The sequence below is a fragment of the Oncorhynchus gorbuscha genome, linkage group LG19 (genome assembly GCF_021184085.1).
Source record: "Oncorhynchus gorbuscha isolate QuinsamMale2020 ecotype Even-year linkage group LG19, OgorEven_v1.0, whole genome shotgun sequence".
NCBI classification, from domain to species: Eukaryota; Metazoa; Chordata; class Actinopteri; order Salmoniformes; family Salmonidae; genus Oncorhynchus; species Oncorhynchus gorbuscha.
In genome coordinates, this window is record NC_060191.1 from 75,932,485 (window position 1) to 75,943,187 (window position 10,703).

General features: G+C 45.9%; 1 protein-coding gene across 3 annotated transcripts; it reads right to left on the reverse strand.

Moving 5' to 3' along the window:
* Positions 1-10,017, reverse strand: b3gnt2l (UDP-GlcNAc:betaGal beta-1,3-N-acetylglucosaminyltransferase 2, like). Of its 3 annotated transcripts, none has more exons than XM_046316551.1 (3): positions 9,810-10,017; positions 4,403-4,594; positions 1-1,482 (listed from the first exon to the last, which is right to left on the reverse strand). In XM_046316551.1, exon 3 carries the CDS (start codon positions 1,315-1,317, stop codon positions 4-6), a length of 1,314 nt encoding a protein of 437 aa, XP_046172507.1. In that variant the 5' UTR covers positions 1,318-1,482; positions 4,403-4,594; positions 9,810-10,017; the 3' UTR covers positions 1-3. The 3 variants fall into 3 exon arrangements, with proteins under 3 accessions (XP_046172507.1, XP_046172506.1, XP_046172504.1); XM_046316550.1 differs by having other exon boundaries at positions 4,396-4,594; XM_046316548.1 differs by lacking the exon at positions 4,403-4,594.
* Between the last annotated feature and the right edge of the window lie 686 nt (positions 10,018-10,703).

Here is a 10,703-nt window from a genome sequence, read left to right on the forward strand (position 1 = left end):
GGTTCAACATATGAGCACGGGGTTGTGTATGCTTCGCCACAGTCTAATGATCTGCTGAGGGCTCCGCCGGTGCACCAGCAGCAGTTCCTTATGGACGCACGGGTTCTCCCGGTCCTGCTCGCGAATGTCAAACGTCTGGAAGCCATCGTGTGCCTCTGGAAGTATTCCCAGTGCGTTGAAGCACATCCCAGAGTAAACATCGTCGATGGGGTAGAAAGGGAGGAACTTGGAGACGCCGTAAAGCGGTCTGATCAACGACCCCGAGAAGAGGAAACCGCCTCCCCCGGCGTACGCAGGGTAAGGTCCGTCGTAGAAGGTCGGGGGGATGTAGTACTTGCTCCTAGTGTCACGGAGGGGACTAGCAGTGGAGATGATCTGGCCCAGGTAGAGCGTTGAGTTCTTGTCAGGCTCCAGGGACTGCAGGTAGCCCAGTATGGCCTCAGTGTTGGCGAAGACGTCGTCGTCCCCTTTAAAGACAAAGGAGACTTTAGGACAGCGGCTCAGGACCCACCTGTAGAACACCTGCTCCTTTAGCGTGAGGTTGAAGAACGAGTCGTGGAAGTCCCATTGGAGGAGGTCGCCGTGGTGTCGCGCCTCAAGCACCAGTAGCTGGCTCAGGTCGGGCTCGTCCAATGACGAGGATCCCAGCAGGAACACTATACGAACTCTGACCCCTCCTCCATACAGCGCTTCTCGCCCCCACGTCTCCCGTACCGCCTGTCTCTGCTCAAAGTTCCTCGGGGTCGACTTGATGGCGAAGAGGAGGAAGGTTTCTCCGTCTTCCGAGGTGCACTTCTCTGGTTGGTCAATCAGGATAGGAGGGTTTCTACACTCCATCCCAAGCAGGAAGTCCTGGTGGAGTTCTGGATAGGAAGTAAAGTCATGAATGTTTGTCCGCAGCTGCTCGGGGTCGTGTCGGCAATGGGACCAGTCCAGTCCCTCCGGTCTTGTTGAGTTCCCCCCCATGTCCAGTCGTCTGATGCCAGAGTAAAGAACACGGTTCCAGTAGGCTGTGTTCTGAGGTACAGCCTTCTTGAGGGCGGCAAAGACAGCAGCTTGGTGGAGATCAGGAGTAGGTGTAACAGTGACCTGAATAGGGACACTTTTTGTACTGTCCTTGGTAACGGTCAGTCTGAGGTAAGCTGGGACCGGCTTGGTGGACAGTGTTTCAAAGCTAATCTCAGACCTGGGGTTGGCTGAGACTTCCAGTAGATCTCTGTGTCTGTGGGCCAGATGGAGGTTGAGTGAGGAGTACAAGAAGATGAGGCAGAGGCTGCACAGGAAGGCCATGACGACGAGGGCCTTTATACGTCTCATCCTCTGGGTCCTGGATGGGGTTCACCTGCAGTACAGCATGGGAGTGGGAGGGTTCTAGAATGTGGCAGGATTCTAGAATGGAGGCAGGGTTCTAGGAAGAGAACCATCCAGATATTCCAGACAATCCTGTTTGTGATTCTTCAGTGCCTGTTGTCTTGTGTTTGCCTGGTGACGAGAAAGAAAACAAAATCTTGTGTTCATTTTCTGTCTAGTTGTAAAGGCACTTGTCTTTCACAGCTTAGTAAAGGATCCAAACTATCTGTCATCAAATGGTCTTTTAAGTCTTCCATCCCTCTGTTTGGCTATAGGCTAGTCTCAGTACTATGTTCCAAAGCCTTAGCTTGCTACAATGACTTCTGTCAAAGGGCAAGCGGTGGACACAAAAAGGAAAACTAAACGAGTTGGCTGATTTGCAGAAACTAAAAGTCAAGCAGGAAGACAGTCAAATGGAGAGTGTAGAGGTTTTCCTGTGGTTTATACTGTGGTCTAAATGTGTCACGAGAGAAAGAACAACTGCTGTGTGCTGATAAAGACTAAAGACAAATCCAACTTAACCCAGAAACAGTGTTGAACATGTAGATAATAGATGAGGTTTAAGATGAGGCTAGTCAATTCCGGAGTAATACTTTAACTGGAATAGGTGGGAGATCAAACTGGACAGGTAAGTATAATTGTACCAATAAAATGTTGTGTAGGAGATTCCAATTCCATTTCAAAATGTAACCAGCAAGCCACACTGGAGAGAAGGCATCATGCGCAGTGTATTCAGGCCACACTGGAGAGAAGGCATCATGCACAGTGTATTCAGGCCACACTGGAGAGAAGGCATCATGCGCAGTGTATTCAGGCCACACTGGAGAGAAGGCATCATGCGCAGTGTATTCAGGCCACACTGGAGAGAAGGCATCATGCACAGTGTATTCAGGCCACACTGGAGAGAAGGCATCATGCACAGTGTATTCAGGCCACACTGGAGAGAAGGCATCCTGCACAGTGTATTCAGGCCACACTGGAGAGAAGGCATCCTGCACAGTGTATTCAGGCCACACTGGAGAGAAGGCATCATGCACAGTGTATTCAGGCCACACTGGAGAGAAGGCATCATGCGCAGTGTATTCAGGCCACACTGGAGAGAAGGCATCCTGCACAGTGTATTCAGGCCACACTGGAGAGAAGGCATCCTGCACAGTGTATTCAGGCCCCACTGGAGAGAAGGCATCATGTACAGTGTATTCAGGCCACACTGGAGAGAAGGCATCCTGCACAGTGTATTCAGGCCACACTGGAGAGAAGGCATCATGCACAGTGTATTCAGGCCCCACTGGAGAGAAGGCATCATGTACAGTGTATTCAGGCCCATTCCCGTTGCCACATTACAGCCTTATTTTCTAAAATGTATACACTTTTATTCATTTGTCAAATTTGACACAAAATACCCTGTTGGGTTCTGAGAATATGTAAACAACCCTGGGTATATAATACCTGACGTACATATTCATGTCACTGCGGGAGAGAGAGTAATGTACAGGTGAAGGCGGAAGTTTAAATACACCTGAGCCAAATACATTTAAACTCAGACATTTAGTCCTAGTTAAAATTCCTTGTCTTAAGTCAGTTAGGATCACCACTTGATTGTAAAAATGTGAAATGTCAGAATAATATTTAGAGTGAATGATTTCTTTCAGCTTTTATTTATTTCGTCATATTCCCAATGGGTCAGAAGTTTACATACACTCAATTTGTATTTGGTAGCATTGCCTTTAAATTGTTTAACTTGGGTCCAACATTCTGGGTAGCCTTCCACAAAATGTTGGGTGAATTTTGGCCCATTCCTCCTGACAGAGCTGGTGTAACTGAGTCAGGTTTGTAGGCCTCCCTGCTCCCACACGCTTTTTCAGTTCAACCCACAAATGTTCTATAGGATTGAGGTCGTGAAGTGCACCAGTCCCTCCTGCAGCAAAGCACCCCCACAACATGATGTTGCCTCCCCCTGTGCTTCGCGGTTGGGATGGTGTTCTTCAGCTTGCAAGCCTCCCCCTTTTTCCTCCAAACATAACGATGGTCATTATGGCCAAACAGTTCTATTTTTGTTCCATCAGACCAGAGGACATTTCTCCAAAAAGTACAATCTTTGCCCCCTCTGTGCAGTTGCAAACCATAGTCTGGCTTTTTATGGCGGTTTTGGAACAGTTGCTTCTTCCTTGCTGAGCGGCCTTTCAGGTTGTGTCGATATAGGACTCGTTTTACTGTGGATATAGATTCTTTTGGACCGGTTTCCTCCAGCATCTTCACAAGGTCCTTTGCTGTTGTTCTGGGATTGAGTTGTACTTTTCGCAAAAAAGTACGTTCAACTCTAGGAGACAGAACGCGTCTCCTTCCTGAGCGGTATGACGGCTGCCTGGTTCCATGGTGTTTATACTTGCGTACTGTTGTTTGTACAGATGAACGTTGTACCTTCAGACGTTTGGAAATTGCTCCCAAGGATGAACCAGACTTGTGGAGGTCTACAATTTATTTTCTTAGGTCTTGGCTGATTCCCAATGATGTCAATCAAAGAGGCACTGAGTTTGAAGGTAGGCCTTGAAACACATCCACAGGTACACCTCCAATTGACTCAAATTATGTCAATTAGCCTATCAGAAGCTTCTAAAGCCATGACATCATTTTCTCTAATTTTGTAAGCTTTAAAAAAATATTTTAAAAAGGTAGTGTCAACTTAATGAATTTAAACTTCTGGAATTGTGATACAGTGAATTATAAGTGAAATAATCTGTCTGTAAACAATTGTTGGAAAAAATTACTTGTGTCATGCACAAAGTAGATGTCCTAACCCACTTGCCAAAACTATAGTTTGTTAACAAGACATTTGTGGAGTGGTTGAAAAAACAAGTTTTAATGACTCCACCCTAAGTGTATGTAAACTAGTTTTAATGACTCCAACCTAAGTGTATGTAAACTAGTTTTAATGACTCCAACCTGAGTGTATGTAAACTAGTTTTAATGACTCCAACCTGAGTGTATGTAAACTTCAGACTTCAACTGTATACAATACATGTAAATTATGTCAGGATATTTTACTGTTAACCATCAGGGATCCTCTGGGAGGAGAAGAGACACAGTCTGGTACCAGTCACCATGACAGCCGTGAGATGGGGAGGGATGAGCACTTTGGGGTGAGAGGTCAGGTCAGATGAAGCGAGGAAGAACAGATATCACTAAGGTGATGTCTAGCAACAGAGATGCATTGGCTGTTCAGATGTGTAGGAGGAGACTCAGCCTAGGAGAAAGGGTTAAATATCAGTGTGTGTGTGTGAATATGGTCTTTTTCGATTCAGCTGCTCGATCCTTCGGGAAGAATAAACGTAAAAACAAACGTTTAGTTCTTACTCTAATAATTAAAACCTATCAAGCCCATAATGACAAAGCAAAAACAGGTTTTCAGAAATGTATTCAGACTCTTTGCTCAGACTCAAGATCGAGCTCAGGTTCATCCCGTTTCCATTGATCATCTTTGAGATGTTTCTACAACTTTGATTGGAGTCCACCTGTGGTAAATTCAATTGATTAGAAAGGCACAGACCATATAAAAAGGTCCCACAGTTGGACAGTGCATGTCAGAGAAGAAAAACAACCCATGAGGTGGAAGGAATTGTCCGTAGAGCTCCGAGACAGGATTGTTCACGCTCTCCGCGGCAGATGTGAGTACGACCATTAAACAGGTCAACATTGACAAGGCCGCAAGGCCAGACGGATTACCAGGACGTGTACTGCGAGCAGGTGCTGACCAAATGGCAAGTGTCTTCACTGACATTTTTAACCTCTGAGACTGTAATACCAACATGTTTTAAGTAGACCACCATAGTGCCTGTGAACAAGACCACCAAGGTAACCTGCCGATTTGACTACCGACCCGTAGCACTCACATCCGTAGCCATGAAGCGCTTCAAAAAGCTATTCATGGCTCACATCAACACTATCATCCCAGAAACCCTAGACCCACTCCAATTTGCATACCGCCCAAACAGTTCCACAGATGATGCAATCTCTATTGCACTCCACACTGCCCTTTCCCAGCTGGACAAAAGGAACACCTATGTGAGAATGCTGTTCATTGACAACAGCTCAGCATTCAACACCATAGTGCCCTCGAAGCTCATCACTAAGCTAAGGACCCTGGACTTTGATGGGCCGCCCTCAGGTGGTAAGGGTAGGCAACAACACATCCACCACGCTGATCCCCAACACAGGGGCCCATCAGGGGTATGTGCTCAGCCCCCTCCTGTGCTCTCGGTTCACTCATTACTGCACGGCCAGGCACGACTCCAACGCCATCATTAAGTTCGCCGATGACATTCAACGGAAGGACTGATCACCGACAATGACGAGACAGCCTATAGGGAGGTCAAAGACTTGGTCGTGTGGTGCCAGGACAACAACCTCCCTCAACGTGATCAAGACAAAGGAGATGATTGTGGACTACAGGAAAAGGAGGACCGAGCACGCCCCCATTCTCATCAACGGGGCTGCAGTAGAGTAGGTTGAGAGCTTCAAGTTCCTTGGTGTCCACATCACCAAACTAACATGGTCCAAGCACACCAAGACAGTCGTGGAGAGGGCACGACAAAACCTATTCGCCCTCAGGAGACTGGAAAGATAACTCTACCTACATGTACATATTACCTCAACTAATCGGTGCCCTCTCTATAGAGGGAGATACTGGTACATAGTCTCGCAATTGTTATCTCTCTGCTGCTCATTAATTACTTGTTACTTTAATTTCTTATTCATATTTTTTCAAACTGCATTGTTGGTTAGGGGCTCGTAAGGAAGCATTAAACGTCAAGGTCTACTACACCTGTTGTATTCGGGACATGTGAAGAATACAATTTGAACACAGTGGCCTCCATCATTCTTAAATGGAAGAAGTATGGAACCACCAAGACTCCTCCCAGAGCTGGCCACCCGGCCAAACTGACCAATCAGGGGAGAAGGGCCTTGGTCAGGGAGGTGACCAAGAACCTGATGGTCACTGACAGAGAGCCAGAGTTCCTCTGTGGAGATGGGAGAACCTTTCAGAAGGACAACCATCTCTGCAGCACTCCACCAAATCAGGCCCTTATAGTAGAGGGGCCAGATGGAAGCCACTCCTCAATGAAAGGCACATGACAGCCCGCTCGGAGTTCGCCAAAAGGCACCTAAAGGACTCACAGACCATAAGAAACAATACTTTTTGGTCTGAATGCCACGCCTGGAGGAAACCTGGCACCATCCCAATTGTGAAGCATGGAGGTGGCAGCATCATACTCTGGGATGTTTTTCAGCAGCAGGTACTGGGAGACTAGTTGGGATCGAGGGAAAGATGAATGGAGCAAAGTACAGAGAGATCCTTGATGAAAACCTGCTCCAGAGCGCTCAGCACCTCAGACTGAGGTGAATGTTCACCTTCCAACAGGACAATGACCCTCAGCACACAGCCAAGACAACGAAGGAGTGGCTTTGGGACAAGTCTCTGAATGTCCTTGAGTGACCCAGCCAGAGCCCAGACTTGAATCCAATCAAACATCTCTAGAGAGACATGAAAATAGCTGTGCAGCGACGCTCCCCATCCAACCTGACAGAGCTTGAGAGGATCTGCAGAGAAGAATGGGAGAAACTCCCCAAATACAGGTGTGCCAAGCTTGTAGTGTCATACCCAAGAAGCCTCGAGGCTGTAATCACTGTCTAAAGTGCTTCAACAAAGTACTGAGTAAAGAGTCTGAATACTTATGCAAATATGATATTTAAAATTTTTAAAAATGCTTTGTCATTATGGGGTATTGCGTGTATTAAATTAACAGATTGATGAGGGGAGGAAAACAATTTAATCCATTTTAGATTAAGACTAAAATAAAACGTGGGAAAAGTAAAGGGGTCTGAGTACTTTCCAAATACACTGTAAATATCAAGAGCTTATTCATGTAAATAAACATTTACATTACATTTAAGTCATTTAGCAGACGCTCTTATCCAAAGCGACTTACAAATTGGTGCATTCACCTTATGACATCCAGTGGAACAGTCACTTTACAATAGTGCATCTAAATCTTAAAGGGGGGGGGGGGGTGAGAGGGATTACTTATCCTATCCTATCCTAGGTATTCCTTAAAGAGGTGGGTTTTCAGGTGTCTCCGGAAGGTGGTGATTGACTCCGCTGTCCTGGCGTCGTGAGGGAGTTTGTTCCACCATTGGGGGGCCAGAGCAGCGAACAGTTTTGACTGGGCTGAGCGGGAACTGTGGTTGAACATGACTCACAGGTGAGGTGGTTGAACAGTTAAAATATCTAGAGAGGACTGCACCTTGTGTACTCTCACCTCACCTGTGAGTCATTAGGAACTCCTACAGGCAGAGTAATCAACAGCTCCTGAGGGGCCAGCTAGAGTCAACACCAAGAGAACAGAGGCTTTTGCATCCTACACTGCACCCTATTCCCTACACGGCACCCTATTCCCTACACTGCACCCTATTCCCTACACGGCACCCTATTCCCTACACGGCACCCTATTCCCTACACGGCACCCTATTCCCTACACGGCACCCTATTTAATACACTACTTTTGACCAGGGTTTGGGACACAACCAGGACCTTGTGTTTGTTATTGTGAGAGAGGAGAAGGAGGGAGAGGAGAAGGGAGGTAGTGTTTGTTATTGTGAGAGAGGAGAAAGAGGGAGAGGAGAAGGAGGGAGAGGAGAAGGGAGGTAGTGTTTGTTATTGTGAGAGAGGAGAAAGAGGGATAGGAGAAAGAGGGTGAGGATAAGGAGGGAGGGGGGTAGTGTTTGTTATTGTGAGAGAGGAGAAAGATGGATAGGAGAAAGAGGGAGAGGATAAGGAGGGAGGGGGGTAGTGTTTGTTATTGTGAGAGAGGAGAAAGAGGGATAAGAGGGAGAGGATAAGGAGGGAGGGGGGTAGTGTTTGTTATTGTGAGAGAGGAGAAAGAGGGATAGGAGAAAGAGGGAGGGAGGGAGGTAGTGTTTGTTATTGTGAGAGAGGAGAAAGAGGGAGGGAGGGAGGGAGTGGTAATACCTCAACTGTCGTTAAGGAAAAGGCACCATCCACTTGCCCAGATTTAAAAAATTGAAATGGAAAATGTGGATTATAATAGTTGTACAGCATCCATAGAACAGGCAGATATATAACGACACAGATCAAACTAACAGGCAGATATATAACGACACAGATTAAACTAACAGGCAGATATATAACGACACAGATTAAACTAACAGGCAGATATATAACGACACAGATTAAACTAACAGGCAGATATATAACGACACAGATCAAACTAACAGGCAGATATATAACGACACAGATTAAACTAACAGGCAGATATATAACGACACAGATTAAACTAACCCACCACCAGGCAGATATAACGACACAGATCAAACTAAATAATAAATAATAATAATATATGCCATTTAGCAGACGCTTTTATCCAAAGCGACTTACAGTCATGTGTGCATATACATTCTACATATGGGTGGTCCCGGGGATCGAACCCACTACCCTGGCGTTACAAGCGCCATGCTCTACCAACTGAGCTACAGAAGGACCCGCAGATATATAACGACACAGATCAAACTAACAGGCAGATATATAACGACACAGATCAAACTAACCCGCAGATATATAACGACACAGATCAAACTAACAGGCAGATATAACGACACAGATCAAACTAACCCGCAGATATATAACGACACAGATCAAACTAACCCACTGCCAGGCAGATATAACGACACAGATCAAACTAACAGGCAGATATATAACGACACGAAACAGGTGCCACCGCCAGGCAGAGTGAGACATGGGAAAGGTCACCTGACCAACGAATCGATTTGTAGGTTAAGCAGTTACTAGGTAATAGTCTTCACATAACGTTTCTCTGAAGGGGATTTACTTTGGCTTTTCTTTATAAAAAAAAATAGCTTAGTCATGTGGTTGGGTTAATCATTTAACAAATATTATTTCCAAGGGGAGTCCCGAAATAAAATACCTGTATTGCACCAATCAAAGCCCTACCGACAATAACCTCGTTTAAATTTGTCAAAAGTTGGCTAATGCCCGAACAGTGAAACAATGGTTCATGTCTACGTCTCTGTAACTGTACATGTAGCTATGTAAACTAGGGACCGTGCGCTGAAATAAGTGACTATCGTGCAATCTCGGTGACGTTTTTAAAAGAAAAGTATATTGGACTGTGAATAATATGTAAGTCTGTCCGAGCGACCAATCGTAGACGAATCCGTCTTTGTAACCTCGAATTAAATATGTTAGAATTAAAATAATTATATGGGGGTAGATGGATTTAGTTTAGTAGCTCCAACTTCATTATAATATTGTTTCTGGCGATAAATGTCTTTAGGCATAGTTCAAATGCAATATTTTACAACATAATTAGTACACAACGGTTACAATTCACAGAAAGGTAGGGTGGAAAGAAAACGTTACTTACAGTCCGGGAACTTTTCCTCCAGTTCCTTCCGTTTCAGTGTCGGCTGATAAATCAGACGTCCCTACGGTGTCAAAAACGTTTTGTAGGCTGCATTTGATCAACCGCAGGACTGACAAGCAAAAAGACTTCCCTTAATTATCTCAAGGAGTGGCAACAGCATATTTTCCGGCAAGCTCACACAGGCACAGGAGCTGCGACCAGCCCATAGAGAATGACAGAGGCCTCTAGTGGCCTAAAAGCTATTTTGCCATGGGCACTGCCATTGAAGGGCTTTCACCATGCTGCAGCCATTTTAAAGTAGTCAAGTTGGTGGGAATTCCTATGTGACGTAGTCTCAATGGCGCTGCCCATGCTGTCACAGATGCTATAGCAGCACAGATGTAAAGATGAGTCCTCTATCTAACTCTATGGCGCTGCCTTCTGCGTGCGTCGCATCCGACTGGGCAGGGTGGTAACATCAATTAACATGTCCAAACAACTGCCTATCACACTGAAAGATTCTCAATTGCATACCCCTCTGGTCCTCTCTCCTCCCCACCTCCTCAAAAGCCATTTGAGGAACAGGTCAGAGGGGCAGACCTCTGTCTTTCTCATCCAATTGGTTGAGGAGAGAGGACTCCAGGAGTATGTAATTGGTTGAGGAGAGAGGACTCCAGGAGTATGTAATTGGTTGAGGAGAGAGGACTCCAGGAGTATCCAATTGGTTGAGGAGAGAGGACTCCAGGAGTATGTAATTGGTTGAGGAGAGAGGACTCCGGGAGTATGTAATTGGTTGAGGAGAGAGGACTCCAGGAGTATGTAATTGGTTGAGGAGAGAGGACTCCAGGAGTATCCAATTGGTTGAGGAGAGAGGACTCCAGGAGTATGTAATTGGTTGAGGAGAGAGAACTCCAG

Bases quoted from the DNA above. Each gene is read 5' to 3' on its own strand.
- b3gnt2l (XM_046316548.1), bottom strand. From the start codon at position 1,317: ATGAGACGTATAAAGGCCCTCGTCGTCATGGCCTTCCTGTGCAGCCTC.